Raw genomic sequence first — 27,589 nt, 5'->3', positions numbered from 1 at the left:
GGCCCTAAAGATTAGGCTTTTCAAATTAGACATGAGCTTACAGCTTACAAAGACGTTACCAAGTAGAAAGGTCTTTCTGATAACTAACAGCTTCTCCAATTACTGTCTTAGTCGGTTGTGCCAAAAACCTAATAAAAAAGGCTTATTAATAATTTATAGTGGGACAGCAATAAAATAAACAAAATGGACATACTTTACCATGGTTAGTATAAACTTTCTGGCTTGGACATGAGTGAATGGGAAGGAGAAGAGATATTAGACTTGGTACATTTTCTCTCTTTTGGCCAGACTGCCTTTAACTGAAACATCATTGTCTTCATCGTGGGCTTCCCTGGTGGCTTAGCCAGTAAAGAATCTGTCTGCAACGCAGGAGACTGCGTGGATCAGGACGATCCATAGAGAAGAAAATGGCAACCCCTTCCAGTATTCTTGCCTGGGAAATTCCATGGATAGAGGAGCCTGGGGGGCTACAGTCCATGGGGTTGAAAGAGTCAGACCCAACTTAGTGACTGAGCCATCATTTTCATCATAATCGCTAACATTTACTGAATGCTCACCATGTGCCATGGGCTTAGCTCAGCAGTCCTCAGCCTTTTGGGCACCAGGGACCGGTTTCGTGGAAGATAATTTTTCCTTGGACTGGGGGAGGGGTGGATGGGTTTTGGGGGTGATTCAAACGCATTACATTTATTGTGCACTCTATTTTGTGGCAATCTCAGAATATTCGGCCTTGACTTTAGGGTTAGGATTCATGCCTATGAGAATCTGATGCTGCTGATGTGAAAGAAGGCTGAGCTCAGGCAGTAGGGCAAGCCATGGGAAGCGGCTGTACACACAGATGAAACTTCACCCTCCACTCACTCCTGCTGGGCAGCCCCGGTCCAACGGCCATGGACTGCTACAGGTCTGTGGCCCAGGAGTTGGGGACCCGCAGCTGAGATGCCCTTGCATCATCTTGATGTGCACAATTTCACTTAACCCTGAGCCAGCCTTTCAAGAAATGTCTATTGTTACTCCCATTTTACAGAAGAGGCAACTGAAGTCTTAAGAGGCAAATAATTAGATAAAGGTAACACATCGACTAGATGGCAGGGCCAAGAGGAAAAGAGAGAAAGTCCTCTTCCAAATGCATGTGGTATACTTTATCCTAATCCTATGGCTTAACATCTGAGTCCTTGCAGGAGAAGTGCCAGGTACTTATAAGTGAGGTTTTTATCTCCCTCCATTACTCACAGAGATAGATATTGTGATACTCTTTTCTCTCTCTCTCTCTCTCTGTTTTTTGGTCACTCCATGTGGTTTTCTGGGATTTTAGTTCCTATACCAGGCACTGAACTCAGCCCCTTGTTAGTGGGAGAGGGGTGTCTTAACCACTGAACTGTTAGGAAATTCCCTGAGTACTCCCTTCTCAGATATGGAGAAACTAAGGGTCAGAGAAGTTATGGTAAGTCATTGGTTCAAGGCCACATAACAGTTGCAGAACTGGTACTCTTGTTTTAAAAGCCATTTTCCAGTTTTGAAACAAATAGGGAAACAGTCTTAGTTGTCCTTAATTACTAGAAAGTTTTGAAAATATAATCGGATACAGATAGGGAAACAGTCTTAGTTGTCCTTAATTACTAGAAAGTTTTGAAAATATAATCGGATACAGACCTCAAATTCTGAAAATAGTGATTATACAGGAATTGATTATACCTATTCCAGCTTTTTCTCCTTTTCCTTAAATTTATTTCCCACTTGTCACCCTTCACCACAGCAGATTAGAGAAACAGACTAACAAAAAGCCCCAAACAAAACCATCCTCAATCAGTTTTGTTTCTTGGCAGATAAAGTAAGAGATGGTACAAACATAAAACTAATTTTGGACTCGTAGTGAATTTTATTTTTTCATGTAACATCCACTCTGCATTTCATGGATAAATCAAGAATTGATAGCCATTATTATTTCCTTCTACATAAAAGCAAAGCATCCTTAATTTATTTTGAGAAAGATAGCAAAAAAAGACCACTGCTTAAATGTGAGAGTATGTAAGGAATAAGAAAAGTTTTGAAGGTTCTCATCTTTCTATGCAAAGGATTCCCACTTAAAAAAAAAAAAAAAGGAGTCTATCTCTATTAAATAATAACAACTTGCCCCTCTAAATATTCAACTCTTACTTCTGTGATTTTTGTCTAGAAGACATTCAGTATCCAAGGACACAGTTACCTCCATACCACCCAGCTCCGTCTTCCCAGGACATACATTGCTAATGAGTAACACAATAATTTGGGGCTCACTTAGCTATGGCCTCCGAGTCTTCTTTACACAGTCCTCCAGGCAGCTGTCTCCAGTTAATCAGAACTGACAGGGGAGACAACTATTTTCAACCCTCGTTCTAGAACAGGACTATCCAATAGAACACATTGTGATGGACATGTTCTATAAACTGCACAGTTCAATACAGCAGTCAGCGGCCACAGATGATCATTGTGCACTTGAAATATGACCAGTGTGACTGAGGAACTGGATTGTAAACTGTATTTAACTTAAATTTTGAAAGCCACATGAAGGCCGTGGCCATCTTATCAGACAGCACAGCTCTAGAGCCTTGACCAGATCTGGCTGAATCCTATGAGTACAGACTTATGCCTGCCTAAGTTCAGTCTAAGCAAAGTATCTCCAGATTAAATGAGTTTTGAATGTCTCTAGTTCTTTCTTTTAGCTTCTCGGTTTTTTCTAGAATAGGCAGAAGAATTCCTTGAACTAAAACAGACCCACGCATCAACTCTGGTGGCCCTTGCTACACCTTGTCTTGACTAAGGATAGGGCTGACCAAAGGGCAGGGCAGGTCTTAAGAAACTCTATAAGCCAATTAGAGTTCACACCTGGCAGTTTCTTCCTTAAAGGGACGGAATGATGATGACTATTCCTGTCACAGGCTCCCTTTGCTTCCCTGTCCATCTACATTTCTCCAGCTAACATAACAAAACCAGCTTTGATAAAATGAAGAGAAAGTGGAAAATGGCATTTAATTACACCTGATTTGCAACAAATGGGTAACATGTCACTACTAAAGAATTTTTTTTTTTTAATGACAAGGCTCACAGCACATAAAGACACAGCACCAGTCACAAAACAGAGGTTCATCATTTGAGAGAGGAGGATCAGGCGATTAAGGTAGAGGTGGTCTGGCAACCCACTCCAGTATTCTGGCCTGGAGAATCCCATGGACAGAGGAGCCTGGCAGGCTATAGTCCATGGGGTCGCACAGAATCGGACACAACTGAAGTGACTTTGACAGCATAGTCGCCATTGGGCCAGCTGGCTTCTCTGGGCTAATAATCAGAGACTATGCTACTAAACCTAGGCTGGTCAACTCACGAGTTTATGCCATGAGTTGCATGGGGTCTGGAAGACAGGATAGTTAAAGAACATGTCTTACTGATAAAGGACATCAACATCTTTATGTCGCTTATAAGAACTTTACAAGTCTATGTTTGGATCTCTAAAATGTTTTGCCATAGTTAGTTTTTAAGCAAATACGAAATCTTTCAGGTTCCTTTACAATAACAGTAATAACAACAAAGTTGGATTAGCGCTAATGATGGCTAACTTTAATCAGTATTTTGTTTTTGCCAGGCATTGTTCTAGACAATTAACTCAATCTTCAAGACACATCTGTTAGGTACAATTATTGCCCTCATTTATAGATGGGGAAACTGAGATTAAGAGGTAAAATAATTTGCTCAAGAACAAATAATTGTTATCTATAAGCCCCTAGTTTCAATTCCTGTTTTCCCTGATACAAAATCTCCTGATTTTGCAGTTTTAACCACTGAGTTATTCCCACTGCCTTATAACTTTCAACCTGAACTTACTATTATGTCTGTGGACTGGCATTTGCATTATCCAGGAGTTTGTTAAAAATGCAGACTCAGCCCAATCTCAGCCCCAGTGAACAGAAATCTGTATTTGACAAGAGCCACAGATAATTCACGTGCATCTTTAAGCTTGAGAAGCACTTGCTACAGGGCATGGTGGGAAAGGAAAGAACAGGGAAGAGGAACCTTTCAAATCTAGTCCTCCATAAAGCTCAGGGGATCGTCCAAAAACCAGCAGAAATGCCCTAATGGAGTGGGGAGCAACATACAAAGCAACCAAAGGGAAGGAGGAGAGAAAACAATTCCATCAAGAACTTTGCGGCTTTACTATGTCTCGTTGTCATTTGGATGCTCAAACATGAACATGCATAATGTCAAGTATGCCGAGGATGCAAAAGTGGATGAAACAGTTTGGAACAAGCTTCAGGGAACTTCAAATCTAGCTTATCATGCTGCCATGAAAAATGGTGGTCATGAAAAATAAATCAAGACAAGGGCTTCCCTGGTGGCTCAATGATAAAGAATCCGCCTGCCAATGGAGGAGCCGGGTTTGATCCCTGATCCAGGAAGATCCCATACGCCTCGGAGCACAGAGCCCATGTGCCTCAACTACTGAAGCCCGCATGCCCTAGAGCCTGTGCTCCACACAAAGAGAAGCCACCGCAATGAGAAGCCCACATGCCCCAACGCCAGAGTGGCCCCATCGCCATAACCAGAGAAAAGCCCAATCAACTAAGTAAAATTATGTATAAAAAACAAACCAAGATATTTAATCCTCATAACAATTAGCTTGTTAAATATTCTTCCACCCCTGCCTTTCTCTAAGTGAAGGACAGCCTGTAGGAGAATCCAGTCTCGAGCTTGTGCGTGCGTGCGTGCCAAGGCCCACCTGAGCCTTAGGGTCCGCTGGCAGATGTTTCACCCCTTGCTCTCCTCCTCCCCCTCCTTTTCCTCTGCTCCCACTCTCTCGGAGAGGCTTCTGCAGAAGTTCCACTCCCGTTCCCTTCCTCATGTCCGTTGCCACGCTGACCTCAGGGTGTTTTTTCTTTCAGTACCAAAACTCTTGTTTATTTTACAGCCAACCTTCCGAATAAGGCAGGTGAGCAAACATCTGAATGTGTGGGGTAGGGACACATTGCACGCATTCCATCTAGACAGGTGTTTAAATTACTGCGGGAATAAATACAGGTGATGGATTGAGAAAAGGGGTAGCAGCAACAGAGAGGGAGGCCAATTTCCGGTGGCTGGCCCGCCCAAGTGTTACTGCTTGTTACTGCTGTTTGCTCAAAGTAGCGCTACAGCCAGTGCTGTAATTAAAATATGATGGCATTGCCCTGATGGCTTCCCAGAATATACCTACCACCCACTCAGACACATAACCTTTTGGTATCCAAAAAGGATCTGGGTCCAGGCCTAACTAGATCACTGTTGCTCTGCAGGCATGCTTGAGAAATGCTACAGTCCTGAATGCTCAAAAGAAGTCCAAAACTCAAAGATTTAAGTTCATAAACATTTACTCTGTTGCTGCAAAGCCTTGGGTAATGTCTTAAGAGTATGGGTGGCCATACTCTTAAAATGTGGCCTCTGCCCTTAAGCCATGAAGGAGTTGGTAATCTAGTGAGAAAAACATCCAGACAAATAGCAATATTAAAGGCCTCCAGGATATGGTGATTGCTGTAATAAAGGCATTAAGGAAATTCAAAGAAGGCAGTTGAACTGGTCCTAAAATGATCTGTAGGAGGACTGGTTTGGGGCTGGTGGAATGGTGGTGGCTCCAAGGAGAAAAGATAAGGCAGGATTAAAAATGCAGAGACAGATAAGCAAGAAGAGTCTCTGAGAAACAGAAAGACACTCTAATTCGGCTAAAGCTTAGAGCAATGGAAGATGGAAACCAATAGGAGAACACCTTGGGGAGGTCCCTGAATTCTACTCTCTTCATCTAGTAGACAGCAGTAAGATGGCTCGCAGATTCTGACAGAGTAGGGCTATGCCAGGACTGTGGGGAAGCAGGGAAATCTGGCTGAGAGTCAGCACGGTCAGGCGAGACATAATAAGGATGGGATGCAGGACATGCTTTGCTGGTCTCTCCTCATCCCCCCTCCCACCCCGCCCCAAGGCTGAAGGAGAGTGCTGGGCCTTGGACTGGAGAGCGGCATTTGTAGTAAGATGATAAAAGCTCTCAAGTTCATGTGTTCACATTTTCTTTTGAATCAGCCCTCTTTTGGATTGCATCCTCCCAAACAGCTGGCAAGGCAAGTTGGCACTGCCCACCCTTTAAGAAGGGAAGGTCCAAGAGTGGGCATCTTAGGCCAGCTTTGTTCTAGGGCCTCATGGGAAAATGCGCCTTTCCTTAGATTTATCATTCCACGCCCCCCACCCCCCAACAGGAAAATGATTTGAGGATCAAGACAAGGAGGTGGGCCAGGAGCGACGTGCCTAGGAGGCAGACTAGATGGCTTCTGTCTAGGCCTGAGACCTGGAGGCAAAAGAAGACATTGGCTCATCCAGCCCATGTCACCAAAGCTAGGATTCCTACTCAGGAGACTGGAGCCAAAAATCTTGTAGTGATTAAGAGATGCTTTGGCCTGGGAGATCGTCTCTGGGAATCTTGACTCTCAAGTTAGCTGCTATGGAATCTGGATTCCAGCCATAGTTCTCTTGCAGTCAGTGTTTAATGACCAATAACTTCTAGATCCACCATGGAACAACAAAAACAAACAAACTGACGTTTAAGGATAGTGAGGTTTAGGCAAATATTTGAAAAGACAAAACAGGTTAATGGAAAAAAAACAAGTTGCCAGTGTCTACTGCAATATTGAATCCCCTACCATATCAACATTAACTAGCATCTACTTCTGTGCATTTTGGAGAAGGCAATGGCAGCCCACTCCAGTACTCTTGCCTGGAAAATCCCATGGGTGGCGGAGCCTGGTAGGCTGCAGTCCATGGGGTCGCTAAGAGTCGGACATGACTGAGCGACTTCACTTGCACTTTTCACTTTCATGCTTTGGAGGAGGAAATGGCAACCCACTCCAGTGTTCTTGCCTGGAGAATCTCAGGGACGGGGAAGCCTGGTGGGCTGCCGTCTATGGTGTCACACAGAGTCGGACACGACTGAAGTGACTTAGCAGCAGCAGCAGCACTTCTGTGCATGCATGTGCCACCAGAGATGCTCAGAGGGCTCAAACAAACCTTGTGCGCACCAGGACCCAGAGACCCCACAGAGACTGAGAAAGAACTGTGTTTGAGTGTCTCCTGTGGAGGTACGGGTCAGCAGTGGACTGCTGCGGGGGCAGGGGCTCTGGGTGAGGTAGACCTGGGTATGGCATTAGCCCTCTTGGAGGAGGTCGCCATTAACCCCACCATAGAGCCGCCAGAACTTAACACAGGACTGGGAAACAGACTTTTAAAAAGAGAAAAGCTATGAACAACCTAGACAGCATATTAAAAAGAAGAGACATTACTTTGCCAACAAAGATCTGTCTAGTCAAAGCTATGGTTTTTCCAGTAGTCATGTATGGATGTGAGAGTTGGAGTACAAAGAAAGCTGAGGGCCAAAGAATTGATGCTTTTGAACTGTGGTGTTGGAGAGTCTCTTAGACAGCAAGGAGATCTAACCAGTCCATCCCAAAGGAAATCAGTCCTGAATATTCATTGGAAGGACTTATGCTGAAGCTGAAACTCCAATACTTTGGCCACCTGATGTGAAGAACCAACTCATTGGAAAAGACCCCGATGCTGGGAAAGATTGAAGATGGGAGGAGAAGGGGATGACAGAGGATGAGACGGTTGGATGGCATCACCAACTCAATGGACATGATGAGTAAGCTCCAGGATTTGGTGATGGACAGGGAGGCCTGGCGTGCTGCAGTCCATGGGGTCCCAGAGAGTCAGATATGACTGAACAGCTGAACCGAACTGAACCACTGTGCATGCATGTGCCATCAATCCCTCAAGAATGAGACACTCTCCACTTACAGCAGGCACCTGGGTTCTACATTTCTACTGATATGGCTTGTCTACAAATGTAGTGGCAAAAACCCTTCTCTAACTGGGGCTTGTGGGTTTTCACAAGACTTTCATCTTAACACAGCACCGAGGTGTCTCATTGTGCCTGGGAAGACACAAGCAGCAAGGACAGATACAGCTGTGCCAGGACAGGCAGGAGTTATCCCCAACCTGGAAACTGAAAAACCAGAGGCTATTTTGGGTTTCGCCATTAGCCCTAGGAAGGTCCTTCACACCACATCAGTAGAGCTGGATCCTGAAATCTTGTTGCTAGTACCTTGCGCTTTACTTTTCAATGTTAGATTTATTTTTCACAGAAGAGTTCCCTCAGCTATAAAGGATCCTTACCATTACACTGTTTCAAGAGCATAATGGTAGAGTTGAAGAGCTTCATGCCATGTTTTGCACTGTATTCTAATTATAGGTTTATTCACTTATCTTGCCCCACAAATTACATGCTCCCTTAGGACAAGGACTGCATCTTATTCCCTTTTGTATCCCTAGAGTTTACCCAGTAGGCACAAAAGTATTTATATAAATGAAGTGGGTCTCATCTAGTCTCAAATAACCCTCACAAACACACCTCAATCTCCTACTAGCAGCTAGTTTCACCAGTGAGTTAAAAAGTGATTCATGTCACTGGAAGGCTTGCAAGGAAATTAAAGGTTCCAAATTACCTCTCTTTAAAAATACCATAAGGGAAGGACTGCTTTGGAATAAGGGGAAATGAAATAATCAGTGACTAGAGTGAGAGATAAGTGTTGCTCTTGCTATTATCAACCTGCATAATTTGAGAGATGATTTCTGCCCGCTCTTGAAGTTTTGGGCAAAGTTCTCAAATGGGTCGAATAATAGCTTAGACATACAGATTTTATTCCTTGTTGATGAATATACTATATTTGCTTTTCACGACACTGAAACAGCAAACAGCTAACACTCCATTTGAGATTCACTCAAGCAACCTCAGGTTCACTAAGGCTGTCTGCAAATTTCATGTATCTTATTTATCAAAATGGAGATGGAAATTCAACATCAAAGACTTGGTAATAGCTTAACATAAGAACAAATCAGTGGCAGAGCATTCCCAATGCAGCTTATAATCTTGGCATAGATCAGTCTCCTCATTATAGCATGGTCCATAAAATCTTAACTAAGTCATCTAATGAGGTCTAGAGATGGGGTTCCACAAGATTATTTAATTAATCCAACAAATATTTATCAGACACTCTGTGGCATTCTTTTGAGCACTGAAGATGAACAATCTTTTTTTTTTTTAATTAAAAAAATTCTTGCCTTCATGGAGATTATGGCCTGGGGGAGGGGGGGGTGTTGTATCACTGAAATATACAAAGAATGTCTGAAGGTAAGATAATCACAAATTTAGAGCAATCACTTTTGGCCAAATTACTGATATTAGTGATCATATACTACCTAAAAGTTTTCAGGAGTTCTCAACTTGGAGACCTTGGGTCCACCAGGCATCATGAAGGAGTTAAGCTAGAGGGGGAGGAAATGTTTATGAACTCTCTAAAATTAATGTACATTTCTAAGTTTGAGTGCACATTTTTTTTAGGACAAAAACTGTAATTTACATTCAATTCTCAAAGGAATCTCTCACTCCAAAAAGGTTAAGACTCACTTCATATCACTGCTACGAAGATTAATTTTTCTAAAGCTGTATTCACACTGTACTCTGAACTACACAGCAGCATCTTGAGAACAACGTTCTCTGTGTCCTTCACATACAAAGGCTCATCAGAATACGATGGGATCAACTCAGTCTGTCATGGACCCTTCATTCCCCTGACCATGGGGCCCTGAATTGGAATAGAGAAATGTAGTGGTGAGTCCTAGCTGACTTGTTTTACCATATGTCGCTGGAACAAAAGGCAATCCTTGAATAAAAAAAAAAAAATCACTGGACCAAGATCTATTTCACTCAAGATAAATGAAAACGCAAAGTGCTGGATCTGTACTTAATTACATGATTTGCATCACTGAATAAATACTAGAGAATATATTCAATTAAGAAACAAGAAAAGAATCATCCTTAAAGGGCACTTCCTGAGCAGGTATTAAATCATTAGCCATGACCACAAACATGTTTTAAGGCATGACCTTTGTCTCCTGTTCCTGGATACTGATAAAATGAATCTCAAGAAATTTATATTCTAATCAGCAGGAGATAAGAGTTCCAGTGTTAATCTCACTTTCAAAGGGGTTAGGCAAGGCAAGGAACCTCTGCAGCTCTGTTGCATTAGAACTCAGTTGTCTTGCCATGTCTTCTCTCATAAACGCTGTCACTTACATGAAATACATACACACACAGACACTTGGTGTTCCAAAATCTACAAAGAGTTCCAGATCAAGAATTGCCAAAGACATTCCTGGAAAACCTTACAAGATGGCCAGATCCGTTTCTTGTACTTCTAATTCATTATTCAGTCTTTGAGTCGATGGAGGCCACCGCCACCACGATAAACAGATCTACTCTCACTGCATCTCCAGGGATTAAGAAGGCTGCTCAGTGATGAACCTGAATTCACTACCAAACAATCTGATGGCTTGGCTACAACTCTACAGTGGCCTTAAGCTGAGTCACTAGAGTCTAAGGAGAGGTGAGAGTCCTGTGTGGAATGAGAAGAGGCAGAAAAACACCGAGGGAAAGAGTATAAAGTCAGAGAGATCTGGGTTTGCATCCTGGTGCCGTCACCTGCCATTTGTGTGACCTCAGCAGAGTGGCCTATGCTTTCAGCTATTTTCTTCATCTGTTAAAAAAGTCTCTACTTCATAAGGTTACAGAGACAATAATGCATATAAAGTACTTACCACAGTGTCCAGTACAAAGCAGACATTCAACTAATGTCACCTACTTTATTATAAAGGGCAGGTGTATTGAAAAAAAAAAATGGAAGAGGAATAGTTTTTTAAAACAAATGTAAAAACCAATATAACACAGAAGAGAAATTTTTTTTTAATTTAGCAAGCATGTAATAAGTGCATACCAAGTGCTGGGTGATGGATTAGAAAGAATACCATCACATAGTTTATAACTCAATAGAAAAGAAGAGATGCAAAACTATAACATATTTTGTTATAGGGAATGACTAATGAAGGGCTACAGATACAGACAATGGAAAGATGACGTCTGGATGGGGTGGCAGGGGATTATTCATTCATTTATTTTAAAAATAAGTATCAAATCCACACTATATACCCAGGTTGGGAAAACTGGTGAAAAAATGGACATGGTCACTTTCCACCTTAACCAGGTACCTTATAGTCCAGTAGAATTAGCACATTTACTGAGTACTACCCATGAGTTAGGTTCTGAGGCAGCAAAGGATACTGCCTCCAAAGAGCTCACTGTTCATTAAAGGAGAGAGCTATCTGAACAAACACAAATAACTGTGTGGCGAATGAAATGGCATGCCTCTGAGAGAAGTGGCATTTACACTGAGCCTGGACAAACGTATATAGTTACATATAGTGTTGTTGTTGTTCAGTCAGTAAGTCGTGTCCAACTCTTTGTGATCCCCTGGACTGCAGCAGGCCAGGCTTCCCTATCTCCTGCAGTTTGCTCAAATTCATGTCCATGGAGTCAGTGATGCCATCCAACCATCTCATCCTCTGTCGCCACCTTCTCCCTTCCTTAATCTTTCCCAGCATCAGGATCTTTTCCAATGAGTTGGGTCTTTGCATCAGGTGGCCAAAGTACTGGAGCTTCAGCTTCAGCATCAGTCCTTCCAATGAATATTCAGGATTGACTTCCTTAAGGATTGACTGGTTTGATCTCTTTGCTGTCCAAGGGACTATCAACAGTCTTCTCCAGCTTCACAATTTGAAAGCATCAATTCTTTGGTGCTCAGCCTGTGAGAGGTCCAACTCCCAAATCCATACACGACTACTGGTAAAGCCATAGCTTTGACTAGACGGATCTTTGCCAGCAAAGAGATGTCTCTGCTTTTTAATGCACTGACGAGCTTTGCCATAGTTTTTCTTCTAAGGAGCAAGTGTCTTTTAATTTCACGGCTGCAGTCACCATCTGCAGTGATTTCAGAGCCCATGAAAAAAAATCTGCCACTGTTTCCACGTTTTCCCCATCCATTTGCCATGAAACGATGGGACCAGATACCATCTTAGTTTTTTGAATGTTGAGTTTTAAGCCAGTTTTTTCACTCTCCTCTTTCACCTTCATCAAGAGGATCTTTAGTTCCTCATTGCTTTCTGCCATAAGGGTGGTATGATCTGCATATCTGAAGTTTATATTTCTCCAGGCAATCTTGATTCCAGCTTATGCTACAGCCAGCCCATCATTTCATATGATGTACTCTGCATATAAGTTAAAAAAGCAGGTGACAAAATAGAGCCTCGACATACTCAGTTCCCAATTTTGAACCAGTCCATTGTTCCATGTCCGGTCCCAAATGTTGCTTCTTGAGCTGCATACAGGTTTCTCAGGAAGCAGGTAAGGTGGTCTGGTATTTCCATCTCTTTAAGAATTTTCCTCAGTTTGTTGTGATCCACACAGTCAAAGGCGTTAGCATAGTCAATGAAGCAGAAGTAGATGCTTTTCTGAAATTCCCTTGTTTTTTCTATGATCCAACGGATATTGGCAATTTGATCTCTGGTTCCTCTGCCTTTTCTAAATCTAGCTTGTACATCTGAAAGTTCTCGGTTCATGTCCTGTTGACTGGGGAACGTTTCCCAAGAGAAGATAGCATAAATTAAGGAACAGAGACTAAGAAAATTCTGGATGAACTGCACAAAAACCTCTGTCATGGGAAGGAGACAGGTTGGAGAAGTAATCTGGAGCCAGATTCTACATAAAGGCTTTGAATAACATTTAATAGCTGGGGCTTCCCTTTGAAGATAACAGGATTCCATTCAAGATTCTTGAGCAAAGGAGTATCATTATCAGACTGGTGGTTTAGAAAGATTCCTTTAGAACAAAGACTAGGGTGAATAGAGGAGAATGGCTGGGAGACCATTTAGGAGGTAACTGTAGTGATCCAGTCCAGAGATAATTAAGTCCTTAAGCAGAACAGTAGATGTGAAACAGAGAAGATACATATCAGAGAAATTATAGAGTCAGACTCAACAAGAACTGGCAACAACTGCCCTGACATAGAATGAGGAAACAGAAAAGCTGATAAACTAAAGGCTCTGTACTGAAGCCCCTAGGAGAAGAGCAGTGTCACTGATATAGAGGGGAAAAGGGGAGAACAACAGATAAGTATTAGATATACTGAACATTTTTTGAGTATTTTCAAAACATGCTTAAAAAGTACATTGAATATTCTGGGTTCTTGCCATACAGTTGGATGGAGATGTCTAGCAGGCAGTTGGAAATCTGGACATGACACTCAGAAAACAGGTTCAAACTAAAGACATATATTTGGGAGCAATCTGCAGACCAGTACTAGATGAAGCTATGGGAAGAGGAAATCTACCCAAGGGGAGGCACTACAGAGAGGCATAAAGTTCAGGTGAGCTCTGGAATTCAGATGCATGTTGAAGGATACCTGTGAGAATAGGGGGAAACAGATGCCCAGGCCGCACCCCCTTCTTTAATCAGAAAGACTCTGCTGTTGTCAGTTTACACATTTCAGGCCTAAATACCAGTGGGTTTTTAAAAATGTGGAAAGTGGAGTCTAGTTTTTTTGGGGGACGTATAGGATCAGCTCTCAAAGGAATTACCCAAGGGCTGGAGAAGCTAAGGGGAGTTTTCAGGAAGGAGGCAGTCAATAATAGTGCCATGTACTAAAAGAGAATGAGGATTAATAACAGGTGACTGAAGCTGGCAATTCCAAGGTCATCAGTGACCTTTGAGAGTTACTGTTTTGTTTAGTCGGTCAGTCATGTCTAACTCTTTTGCGACCCCCATGGACTGTAGCCTGCCAGGCTCCTCTGTCCTTGGGATTTCCCAGGCAAGAATATTGGAGTGGGTTGCCGTTTCCTTCTCCAGGGAATCTTCCCAACCCAGGGATTGAACCCATGTCTTTTGCAATGGCAGGTGGATTCTTTGCCACTGAGCCACCTGGGAAGGCCTCTGAGAAAGAGTCAAAATGGTAAGAGATAAAAAAAAAGGTTATTTTAGAACAAGGGACCATCAGTAGGTCAACAACCTAAGGAAAATCTGGGGTTTAAAGCCTGAAGAGACACAGAAGAGCTGGGGAAGTGATAGGATCAACTGGTACTATGACTCAGAGCAGGGAGGCACAAGGGTCCAGGAGACTTCATCTTGACACTGTAATCACTCCACTTGACACAGAAGAAAATTAAGGCACAGGGAATTTAAATAACTTGTCCAAAGTCTCACTGACCCAAGGGCTTCTGTTTTTTCCATGTACCCTTTTCGGTTTCTAGAAATGGAGAAAAGGGAAGTATATGACACAAAGAAGCACAACTTTTCTACCCAGAAAAATACAGACCCAAAGAAGCCACACTTAGGGGAAAAAAATTACAAAATCAGAACACAAATGGACAATAGTTCAAACGTGTCAGATACGGTCAGGAGGCAGGAAGAGCATTTCCGGTACTGAATGCCCAAGCGTGTGATAACTGGGGGCCGCTGGCGTCAATCCTGGAAAACACCTGTAACCACGTCAAAAAATTGTGCTTCCTCTCTGCCAGCTTCACCTTCAAATAGCAATTTCTGAAATTGAGATCTACTCCAGGTCCACCCTGGACCCTGAAGAAATGAGCAGGATCACAATGGAAACTGCTGAAGCAGAAGAAATGATCAAAGAACTCCTTGAGTGCAAACGGATGGGTAAGCGGTGTGAGCCAACGTTCTCGACCTGGGCGGACACCCTTCTCTAGGACTAGGCGGGAAAGGGGCAGGGTGAGGAATGAAAGTAAAAAGACATTGAATGCTTTTTCGTTTCTCCTCTCCATCTAAATGAAAAATGGAGAAGTAAAAAGCATCTCCTCCCTCCCATGTATCTGTCAGCATATTTCCAGGAGGCCTGGCCACAGCCCGGGCACTGGCTGGCCGGGAACAGAGCCTGACACAGCACATTCGCTAGCACCGGAGCCTTGCCTGGGTGGTCGGCTGTTATTCCTTTGATTAAACTCCCAGGCTGGAAGAGCTGGAGCTGCTCCTAGTGATAGCTGGTCCTGCAATCTCACACTGGCCCGCACAGAGAGGCCAGTGCTCCCTCTGTCTCCCAGCCTCCCTCTCCTCACTGCAGAGCTGGGCTCCTTTGCCACACTCTTCTGTTCACTGACAGTGGTAACCACAGAGGGCTGCTTCTGTGTGTGCAGAGGGCTGCAGTTGTAAAGCACACCTCTCCTGGCACGGGGGTGAGGAAAAGACAGTGAGATCTCATAGTCAAGCTGCTACTCCAGCATCACGCTATCAGCTACCTACCACAGGGCTCTCTCCCCAACCAGCGAAAGATGCTTTTAGAGCACCCTGCTTTCAGGGATGTACGCACTCATTTCCAAAGGATCCCAGCCCCCAAAGATAACCAGCTTCTCATGTGTCAAGGGAAAGAACTAAATCTGACCTTCTCTCTGCTCAGATTTGTTAGGCTGAATAATCCTAGATGCAGAATATGTAACTCTAGTTTCCAAGCATATGCAAACACTTCCAAAGTGGCCACGGTGGCCACTTCATGGTGGCAGGGCAAATTCAATATTCTTGTATGCTCTAGGCTATAAATAAGCTTAAATCATAGCAGAAATAGTAAAAGTAGTTACAAGATAAATGAAGTCCTGTTTTTAGACAAATAAATTTGTTAAGAATCTAGCCTCTAATGGAAATGATGGGCAACTCAAAGTTTTATAATCAAATTTGTAGGTTGTCTGAGTACTTTGCTTTCTTTTCTTTTGGCTAATTCACTGTTCTTCAGCATCTTCACCAGCGAGCAGGGAGGAAAACGGAATGCCATTGCTTCATCCTGCAACCCATCCTCCTCCCAGCTACCTAAGTGAGACAGTTAAAAGGCAAGGCCCATTTGTCTCTGTGGCTCCTGGTCATTGTTGAGATAAAGAGCCGAGTTCCTTCACAGGTCATTCAAAGCGCTCCTTGAATCAGCCCTTGTCTTCTCCTCCGGCGTCCGTTTCAGCTGCTTTCTGCTGACTCCCTATGCTCCAACATTGCTAACCACCAGCTTCCTGGTTCTCCAGTACACACATGCAAGCTTTTCTTTTGGAGCCTGCCCCACCCTTCTTCTGCCACCCACCTGCCTACCCTTAAGATTCAGTGTAGGGGTAATCTCTTCCAAGAAGGCGGCTTTGGCACTCCCACTCCCACCCACATGCTGGGTTAGGTACCCTCTGGTGGCTTTGTTATTCCCTAGAAACCTCGGTGCATATCCCATGCAGTACATTCCGTAACACATTCTATCATGTATTATGTGGCCGTTTCCCATTCCACACTGTGAGTTACTTCACACTGAGATCTATTGTCTTGTATCATCCCTATGGCTTAGCATTAAGGTTTGGAACACTCCTAAGACTGTAACAAAATGTTTTTGAATGAATGAGTTAAAAGAATGCATTTGAATAAAAAGTTTTATGGAAAATGCAACTAAAAGCTTTAATGGGCAAGTAGCTGAAACCATAGACAAAATAAAGGAACTCTTTTACAGAAATTCCCTCAAATTTCAATTTTTCAGGGGAGGGGAGCCATGCCACATAGCATGCAGGATCTTAGTTACCTGACCAGAGAATGAATCCATGCTCCCTGTGACAGAAGTACAGTCTCAACTGCTGGACTGCCAGGCAAGCCCCAAATTTCAATTTTTTTAATACTCATCTTCCAAAATAGCATGAAAATTTAAAATCAGCATACCTTACTTAGTGGAAGATCTCTTGATGCTTTGCCAAGAAAAGTAATATAGAGATATATATCAGGGCTTATGGAATATAATACTTTGGCCACCTGATGCAAAGAGCTGACTCAATGGAAAAGACCCTGATGCTGGGAAAGACTGAAGGCAGATGCTGGGAAAGATTGATGGCAACAGGAGGAGGGGGGCAACAGAGGATGAGATGGTTAGATAGCATCATCGACTCAATGGACTTGAGTTTGAGCAAACTCTAGGAGATAGTGAAGGACGGGGGAGCCTGTGTGCTGCAGTTCACAGGGTCACAAAGAGTAGGACACGACTTAGCAACTGAGCAACAACATGGCATATAATTCAAGCAAGACCCACAGGAAAATCCACAGCTTTAAATTAAAAAAAAAAAAAGGAGAGGAAATGAGTGAAAATAAGGGAAGTACTCAATTCAAGAAATTGGGAGGAAATACCAAAAACTATAGAATGCAGAAGGAAGTTAGCAAAGATAAAACAAGAAGATAACCAATTAAAAAACTATAACAGAAAGAATATATCCTATAGAACAGGGATGGAGCAAAGAAAATATTCATGAAAAAAAGCACAGACGCAAAACAGGAATTGAAAGTAAGAAACTAATGACAGATAAGAGGAAATTAGAAACATTTGAAGGAATTACTGTACACAGAGTTGCTTCTGGTGAGCTGAGCTAAAGGTTCACACCCCAAGTCCGGAGAGGAGAGTGGACCTTTCAGCACATTCTGACTGGAGGCGCGCCTCTCACCAGAACCACAGACATCTTATCACTTGCCTCAGTGAATAAGCAACCAAGGCACTTTGTTTCAAACACAGCTAGGAGCAAAAGGAAATGGCTAGTAAACAGATGTTCCAGGGCTCATATTAAGTCATTACAACATGTTATTATTTACCAGGAAAAGAACAATAGAAGAATTCCCCAAATTCCAAATTAAGGAATTACTTTCTCTTAGGAGAAATAACACAAATAACATATAACTTGAACTTTTCAACAGCAACATTCATTTTGGTAACACAATGTTTTATCCAAAAACTGACTTCAAATCAAATCACAAACCTTTAGTTATTAAGAGCCTTCTACAGTTTTGAAAGAGCGATCCTTTCCAAGCATACAGCATTTAGACTTTACAGAAAGGTTTTTGCATACTGCCTTCATGACCTTGTTGTATTTTCCCCATCAACAAATAAAGACCGTGAGGTGTACAGAATTTGAGTGAATTGCCCAAGATCACACAGCTAGTAGAAGAAGGCAAAAAAAAGTCAGCCACTGTTTCCCCATCTATTTGCCATGAAGTGATGGGACCAGATGCCATGATCTTCGTTTTCTGAATGTGAAGCTTTAAGCCAACTTTTTCACTCTCCTCTTTCACTTGCATCAAGAGGCTTTTTAGTTCCTCTTCACTTTCTGCCATAAGGGTGGTGTTATCTGCATATCTGAGGTTATTGATATTTCTCCCGGCAATCTTGATTCCAGCTTGTGCTTCTTCTAGCCCAGCATTTCTCATGATGTACTCTGCATAGAAGTTAAATAAGCAGGGTGACAATATACAGCCTTGACATACTCCTTTTCCTATTTGGAATCAGTCTGTTGTTCCATGTCCAGTTCTAACTGTTGCTTCCTGACCTGCATACAGATTTCTCAAGAGACAGGTCAGGTGGTCTGGTATTCCTATCTCTTTCAGAATTTTCCACAGTTGATTGTGATCCACACAGTCAAAGGCTTTGGCATAGTCAATAAAGCAGAAATAGATGTTTTTCTGGAACTCTCATGCTTTTTCGATGATCCAGCAGATGTTGGCAATTTGATCTCTGGTTCCTCTGCCTTGTCTAAAACCAGCTTGAACATCTGGAAGTTCAAGGTTCATGTATTGCTGAAGACTGGCTTAGAGAATTTTGAGCGTTACCTTACTAACGTGTGAGATGAATACAATTGTGTGGTAGTTTGAGCATTCTTTGGCATTGCCTTTCTTTGGGATTGGAATGAAAACTGACCTTTTCCAGTCCTGTGGCCACTGTTGAGTTTTCCAAATTTGCTGGCATATTGAGTGCAGCACTTTCATAGCATCATCTTTTAGAATTTGAAATAGCTCCACTGGAATTTCATCACCTCCACTAGCTTTGTTCTTAGTGATGCTTTCTAAGGCCCACTGGACTTTGGACTCCAGGATGTCTGGCTCTAGGTGACTGATCACACCATCATGATTAGCTGGGTCATGAAGATCTTTTTTGCACAGTTCTGCGTATTCTTGCCACCTCTTCTTAACATCTTCTGCTTCTGTTAGGTCCATACCATTTCTGTCCTTTATCGAGCCCATCTTTCATGAAATGTTCCCTTGGTATGTCTAATTTTCTTGAAGAGATCTCTAGTCTTTCCCATTCTATTGTTTTCCTCTATTTCTTTGCAGTGATCACTGAGGAGGGCTTTCTTATCTCTCCTTGCTATTCTTTGGAATTCTGCATTCAAATGGGTATATCTTTCCTTTTCTCCTTTGCTTTTAGCGTCTCTTCTTTTCACAGCTATTTGTAAGGCCGCCTCAGACAGCCATTTTGCTTTTTTGCATTTCTTTTTCTTGGGGGTGGTCTTGCTCCCTGTCTCCTGTACGATGTAATGAACCTCCGTCCATATAGTTCATCAGGCACTCTGTCTATCAGATCTAGGCCCATCGATCTGTTTCTCACTCCCACTGATAATCCTAAGGACTTTGATTTAGGTCGCAACTGAGGTCTAGCGCGTCTAGCTGCTCATTAAAATTAGAAACATGCTCCAGGCCGTGACCCAGTAAGAGCAGTGTCGCGGGTCACCGGTCCTTCCCCTCCTCATAGCCTCTGCACATTTCACAGTTCCTTCTCATTCTCTTTTCTTTTCACATCATTCTGTCACTAAAATCTAACTATTAATTACTTTCAAGTCTCAACACTGCCTGTACAAGATTCTTCACTTTCTAATTCACATTAGGCTTTTTACCTACTCCCTTTCAACTATTAGAGATTTGAAAAAGAAAATTCATTACAACCTCACACTCTGAGATGAGGCGGAAGTAAAGCTTGAATTATGGCCCATAATGTTACACAGAGAAGTAGGGCACCACCAGGGAGCAGTGTGTTGCCTGCTTTTAACATGCACTTGAAGTAGTCTATGGCTTCACTTTTTTCCTAGATTTGATTATCAGTAGAGGATTGTCAGGCTTTCCAGGTCATGCTAGTGGTAAAGAACCTGCCTGCCAGTGCAAGAGACGTAAGAGACGTGGATTCGATCCCCTGGAGGAGAGCATGGCAACGGACTCCAGTATTCTTGCCTGGGGAATCCCATGGACAGAGGAGCCTGGCAGACAGATTACAACGGGGTCGCAAAGAGTGAGACATGACTGAAGTAAATTAGCACAGCACAGCACACAGCACAGAGAGCTGTCACCAATTAAAGAATATGACACTATGAAGATGCAGAAAACTATAACTTTGGACTTGAATTATAATAATTCCTTTGGAGGATTTTGATGCCATTTTGTATTAAGAAAAAGGAAAAAATATGGCTTCTGCTTCCAGTTAAATACCATAGAGATAATCAGCAAGAAGGGCTAAAAGAATCCTATAGTTCTTAACTTTACTGTGTTGTAAAGCTAGTCAACATACATACAACGTAAAAGTCAAAATCCCAGTATCCATCAAGCTTGCTGGATGACCTTGATTATATCACTCTTTTAGCCTCAGTTTCCCCCATCTGTAAAATGGGGAGAATGATATGGTTTGAAATAACTCATTAATCAGTGCCCAGAAAACATCCTGACATCAAGAGATGAAAGGTAGTACAGTTAAAAAAGTAAAAGGTAATGTTATGGCATTCTGGTAAAAAGATTTCTAAGACTACAACTCATTGGCAATTTTTACCAATGAAATAAGTTATTTTTAAAGATCGTTTAACAGTGTATTTACAACTGAACATTCGAGTTTATTTGTCCACGAAATAGGTATATCACAGCTAGCAGCAGACTTAACTTTGCAATACCTGTGACAGAAATCCTTCCTTTAAAGCCGAAGAGGAACACTTTTAGCTAACATTCTTTAGCTCAAAAAACCAGTGAACATTCATTCAATAAGCATCAGCATATGGGCATTAGTAAAGACAGGAATGGCAGAGAACCATGGAGTTAACCCTATCCACTGGTTAAAAGCTCCATGACACCCCAAACTGCCATACCTGCTGGGTGAGGAGGCTGATGTGAGTGGATGGAGAATACTGCCTGGCTGCCTGCTTCTCGGCCAGCCGCTGAAGTTCGGCCGTAACCATACTTGGGTTGTATCGTTTGCTGTATGAAGAGCCATCTTCTCCCTCCTTTTGGGTTCTGGCCACTCCTGAATGCTGCTTGTTTGGATGGCATGAACCTGCTAAAGAGAAAAGCTTTCATCCACTTAGGAAAAAAAGATTAGAAAAACTTAGGATGATGACAACCAAAAGGTAGTTCACTGAATCCCAGGGATCTTTGACAACAAGAGGAGCAAGGAACTATCTTCAAAAGCTCACAAAAGTAAACGCATACCCTTATTATACCCGAGGATCTCTTCCTATCACCAATTTGTTACAAGCATCCATAACTATGTTTTTGTATAATATGAATCCTTCACAAAAAAAGGATTTTCATCATATGTAGTGGGGAATAATTGATCCTAAAATGAATGAATATAAAAAGTGCAGCCTTGAAAATCGTTGTGATTCTTGCTTTTCTTGTTATGTGACAGTACTTGTCAGTAGTCTGTTGAGCCCACTGTCAAATCATCCACACCGCAGCCCACCAGGCTCCTCTGTCCAAGGGATTCTCCAGGCAAGAATACTGGAACGGGCTGCCACGGCCTCCGCCAGGGGAGCTTCCCACCCCAGGCACTGAACCTGCATATCTTACACTGGTAGGTGGGTCTTTACCACCAGCACCACCTGGGAAGCCCCACAATCCTCCTTACAAAGCTCAAAAAGGAAAAGAAGGATAAAAGCAGAACTGAATTTATTTAGAAAAACAGTAATAATCCTATATCATCAAATTTCAACTGATTTCTCTTTCAGATTTCAGTTTCTTCTTTCAACTATAATATCAGAGAAATCTATTGTTTTTGAGCACTGAAATTTTGGCAAAAAGAAATTATTTAATTAAAAATCAAGGTTCATATTTGTTCTATGGTAAGTCACACAATCCATTAGAAAAAAATTAAAAAGTCAGAAAAGTGGAAACACTAATGTGTTTCCTTTCTGTCTTATTAGTGCTTATATAACCATGATCATCCTTGTATATACAATTTGATGACACTGCTTTATTATATTACTTGACACATATAAAATACTATCTACAATAGATGTAGAAGTTATAAAACATATAATGAACTGACTACCTAAGTCATATTAACATGCATCAACCCATGGGTTCCTTCTCATTCTTAATCTCCCCTTATCCTTCATCCCCTTCTTTTTTTAAATAGTTTTATTCTTCATTTCTGTGTGTGTAGGCATACTTAAAATACAGTTAATTTTGCTTGTTTTTGAGCTCTATAAAAATGGTATCTTACTGTAGTAGTTTCCTGGGACTTGTTTTTGTTAATACCATACTTCTAATATTTATCCTTTCTCAGTACAGGTGAAATTCATTAACTTTACATGGTGCTTGGTATTCCATTTTGGAAATACACTACAACTTATTTTTCTATTTCCTCATTGATGGTTATTTTGGTTACTCCAAGCTTATTGCTATTGTCAACAGTTCAGTTGTGAACACTCTTGCATACATGTCCTAGGGCATGTGTAGAAGAACTTCTCTTCTGTATGTGGCTAGAAGTTGAGTCAGAGAGTATAAGAATTTACAAATTCATGTGATAATAACAAACGGTATATTTTACACTACCACAAACAAAATACAAGGCTTCCTGCTGATCAGTATCCCCTCCAACACTTAGTATTGTCAAATATCTTAATTCTTCCCTCTTTTAAGAGGGTGGAAGGTCTCACTGTAGCTTTCACTTATATTCATCTGATTAATAACGATGTTGAGCACATTATCTCTTTTGCGATACCATTATTGGGTTGTCTTTTTTTCTTTCTGAAGGAGGCTTGCTTATGTTTTTACTTTTGTTTCCTACCATAAGTTATTAAAGATGGTCTAATCTATCCTAGAGTCTAAAGTTTGCATCTGAGATTGATTATATGGATTGTATGAGGCAGGGATGTAATTTCACTTTTGATCCTGTTTGGATAACCAGTTGTCCCAGCACCATTTATTGAAAAATGCATCCTTTTCCGTCTGTCATATATCCAAGTTTCATCTATCTGTGATTGTTTCCAACTTTCTATTCTGCTTCACTGGTCACTCTGCACCTTTTCCAATACTGCATTTTCTTAATCATCATATCTTCATATTCTTATCAAGATATTTGTCCACCATTTTTCCTTCTTCAGTAGGTTCTCACTACCCTTGGTCTTTTGCCTTTCCAGTATCGTTTTAGATGAGCCTTGTCAAGTACAATGCAGCTGTTGAGATTTTGGTTGGGATTGTATTGAATTCAGAGACGAATTTGATGAAAACATTTATGATATTAAGTCTTTCCATCCATGCACAGTCTATTTATATATTTATTTATGTTTTCTCTGTCTCTCAACAAAGTCTTACAAAACTTCTTTATAAGTCTTTCCTAAATTTATGCCTAGACAGCTTATAGTCTTCATGTAAATGATTTTTTAAAAACTTCGTTTTTGTGGTGATATGGTTGTACAGCAGTGTGAATGTACTTAATGCCCCTGTACACTGAAACATAGACAAAATGGTAAATTTTATATTATGTATGTCTCTGTTGTTGTTTAGTCACTCAGTCACGTCTAGCTCTTTGCAACCCCATGGACTGCAGCACGCCAGGCATCCCTATCCTTCACCATCTCCTGGAGCTTACTCAAACTCGTGTCCACTGAGGCAGCTATGCCACCCAAACATCTTGCCCTCTGTCATCCCCTTCTCCTCCTGCTTTCAGTCTTTCTCAGCATCAGGGTCTTTTCTAAAAAGTCAGCTAACAGATTTTTAATATTGATCTTAGAGCCATCTATACTGCTAAAATAATTATTTCTAATGTATCGATAGCTTATTTTCAGTTTTCTATATAGATAACATATAATCTGTAAATAAATAAGTAAATTTTAATTCCTGCCTTTTGATGCTTATGTTTTTAATTTCTTGTCTGTTACGCTGGATCCTGACCTCCAGTAAAACACTGAATAGAAGCAAAGCTAGTAGGCATTCTCTTCTCTCTCTTAAAGGGAATGCGTTCAGTATCTCCCCATTTATATTAACATCTATGGTGAGATTTGGTGGATACCCTTTTTAATGAGGATTTCCTTCTTTTCCTAGTATGCTGAGAGTTATTATCATGAATGAGTATAGAATTTTACCAAATTCTTTTCCTACATCTACTAAAATGATGAATACAGTTTTTCTCCTTTAATCTGCTGATGTGACAAATGACATTTATAGATTTTCTACTGTTTTAAACCCTCTAGTATTCCCAGGATAAACTTGTTCATGGGACCTTATCTTTTTCACTTGTTGCAGGATGTGGTTGGCTCATATTTTGATTAGAATTTTTGCATTTGTGTTCATAAATGATTCTAGTCTGTAATTTCCCTGATACTGTCCATAACTGGTTTTGTTATCAAGATTAAACTAGCCATACAGAATGATTTAAGGATAATTATTTCTTTTCCATGTTCTATGACAAGTTTAAGATTGGAATTATCACTCCCTTGAAAGACTGTCAACATTCATCTATAAAATCATCTGGGGCTCAAGTTTTCCTTGTGAAAATTATTGTATAAGTTATGTTAATGGTTACAATATCATTCAGGCTTTCTTTGCTTCTTGAGCCAATTTTTCTTATGGTATACTTTTGGTGGCATTATCCATTTCGTGTAGATTTTCAATTTTACTGGAACACAGTAGTTAACAGTATTCTAATATTTTTTTCACCCAAGCTAATTTGTATTTTCTGTGTGCTTTTCATTCTTCATATCATTTATCCATGTCTTCTCTCTTTTCCTGATCAATCTCACCAAAGGTTGCTCCACCACCTTAGGCTTTTCAAAGAATTTTTGGCTTTGATATTTTCTCTACTTTATTTTTAAAATCTGTAATTTTTACTTTTGTCTTTGCTGTTTAATATATCTTTTCTCTTTCTCCTTTATTTAGATTTATAATATTGCTGTTTTTATAACATCTGAGATCAGATATTTAGCCTTCCTTTTCAAAAATAAGTATTTTAGGTAGTAAATGTCCCTCCAAATACTGTTTTTCATTGCCCTCCACACATTTAAATATGGAAGTTTTTTCATTATCTTTCAACTCTAAAACTTTTACATTTATTTCCATTATGATATCTTCAAACCCTCTTTCTTTGCTGACTTATAAAATTTCTTTATCTATTAGTAATAGAAATCATTGGAAATCTCCCACTAACATAGTGGATTTACAGATTCCTCATGCAGGTGTATCAATTTTTGTTTTACTTATTTGGAGGTTATTTTGTTAGGTGCAGTTAGAACTATTATTTTTCTGCTGAACCAGACTTTCTGTTTTATGTAATTACTCTCTGTATCTGTGAAGAAAATTTTATCTCTTAAAGCCTAATATAAGTTAATATATACTAAGTTAGGGCTTCCCTTGTGGCTCAGCTGGTAAAGAATCCAGCTGCAATGCAGGAGACCTGGGTTTGATCCCTGGGTTGGGAAGATCCCCTGGAGAAGGGAAAGGCTACCCACTCCAGTATTCTGGTCTGGAGAATTCCATGACTGTATAGTTCATGGAGTTGCAAAGAGTCAGACATGACTGAGCAACGGTCACTTTCCCGCTAAGTAAACAGCATATATTAATATAGCTATACCACTTTTTTCTGGTTGGTGTTCTGAGAATTATTATCATGAATGAGTACAGAATTTTATCAAATTCTTTTTCTGCATCTACTGAAATGATGAATACAGTTTGGGAATGAGGTTAAGATATTATTTAAACTTAGACTTTTTGGCATTTCTTTCTTCATCCTTTTACTTTCAACCATTCGATGTCCTTATTTTTACAAGCGTCTTTCTTTGCTAAACAACATATAGTTGGATTAAAAAAAATCAATCTGACACTAACAAGTTCAGTCCATTTATATTCATTTGATTCTTCATATATTAGGACTTGGTTTACCATCTTCAAGCTTCCATTTCTTGCATTTTCTAAGCTCTGTGTTTTCTGTGCTTCTATGTCTATAGGTGTTTCCCCAGGCCCAATTCTTTGTCTTCCCAAATGTTTAAGTTTTCATATTTTAATTTTTTCAGTGGTGACCCCTGAAACATGATACAGCATATATATCATGAAAAAGTCTAAATAATATTTTAACCTCATTGCCAAACTATTCAATCACTACAGAAAAATTTGACTCCAATCACCTATAGGCTATTATTGTAGTCAACTATATATTATTATCTATATATTATTGTCCACTACTGTTTAAGCCATTCAGAGTATGGTTTTTGACCACAGTGGAAATAAGCTAAAAGGCAATTACAAAAAACAGAAAATGCCAATTATGTGAAATTAAACAATAAAAACAATCCATGGGTCAAGAAAAATCACAATGGAAATTAGGAAATATTTTCAAACTGACTAGCTTCTTCCGTTCCTTACCATTCTCTGGGAAATGTATGAAAAAGAAAGGTTTAAAAAAGAAGTTCTAATGATAACACAAGGTATTGGAGGCATTGACCTTACTGAATTTCTTTCACACAGGAGAAAATCAGAACATAATTGATTATTATTATATTGATTTTAGAAGATTAAACCATAAGAATAATCACTCAGAATTAGCAGAAATACACATATTTGTACATATTTATATTTATGACATTAAAATAGACCATTTAGTATCTCTGATTCAAATTTCATATTATAATATCCATTTCATTTGAAATCGGATACCAGTTAAATATATGCTGGCTACTTATTCAGGACATGGAAGCAACTTAAATCTCTACCAACATAGGAATGGATAAAGAAGATGTGGTACAAATATACAATGGAATATTACTCAGGCATAAAGAAGAAGAAAACTGGGTCATTTGTAGAGATGTGGATGGACCTAGAGATTGTCATACAGAGCGAAGTTAAGTCAGAAAGAGAAAAACAAATATATATCATATATTAACACATACATGAGGAATCTAGAAAAATGGTATGGATGATCTTATTTGAAAAACAGAAGCAGGGAAACAGATGTAGAGAAGAAATGTTTGGACATCAAAGTGGGGAAGAGGGGATGGGATAAATTGGGAGATTGGGATTGACATATATACACTGCTATGTATAAAACAGATAACTAACTAGAACCTAGTGTACAGCACAGGGAGCTCTACCTAATGCTCTCTGATGACCTACGTTAGAAGGGAATCTTTTTAAAAGAGAGTGGATATATGTATATATATGACTGATTCACTTTGCTGCACAGCAGAAACTAATACAACATTGTAAAGCAACTATATTCCAATAAAAATTAAATAAAGGAAAATAGAAGTATATATTGGCTATTTCTAATGCCACAGTAATGAAGACAACGTGGTACTGGCGTAAGTACAGATACATAGATTAGTGGAGCAGAACTGAGATTCCAGAAGTAAACGCTTACATTTGAGATTAAATGATTTTTCACAAGAGTGCCATGACAATTCAACAGGGAAATAATACTCTTTCAACACATAGTGCTGGGACAACTAAGTATTCACACGCAAAAGAATGATGTTAAGACCTTTATGCCACACCATGTAAAAAATTCTATCAAAATGGATAAAAGACCTAAAAAAACAGACATCTTTGTGACCTTGGGTTAGGCAATAGTTTTTC

At 40.5% G+C, this 27,589-nt stretch overlaps 1 protein-coding gene across 1 annotated transcript in view; it reads right to left on the bottom strand.

Annotated features, from left to right (window-relative positions):
* The window catches only part of TTLL5 (tubulin tyrosine ligase like 5), a 317,558-nt gene that overhangs the window by 165,657 nt on the left and 124,312 nt on the right, over positions 1-27,589 (bottom strand). Inside the window, 1 exon segment of the mRNA XM_059890944.1 lies at positions 20,890-21,074. Within this exon segment, the coding sequence (XP_059746927.1) occupies positions 20,890-21,074 (185 nt within the window).

This window comes from Bos taurus, chromosome 10 (genome assembly GCF_002263795.3).
Source record: "Bos taurus isolate L1 Dominette 01449 registration number 42190680 breed Hereford chromosome 10, ARS-UCD2.0, whole genome shotgun sequence".
In the NCBI taxonomy this organism is placed as follows: domain Eukaryota; kingdom Metazoa; phylum Chordata; class Mammalia; order Artiodactyla; family Bovidae; genus Bos; species Bos taurus.
The sequence above is the reverse complement of the archived record's forward strand: the minus strand, read 5'-3'. Positions and strand labels throughout refer to the sequence as shown.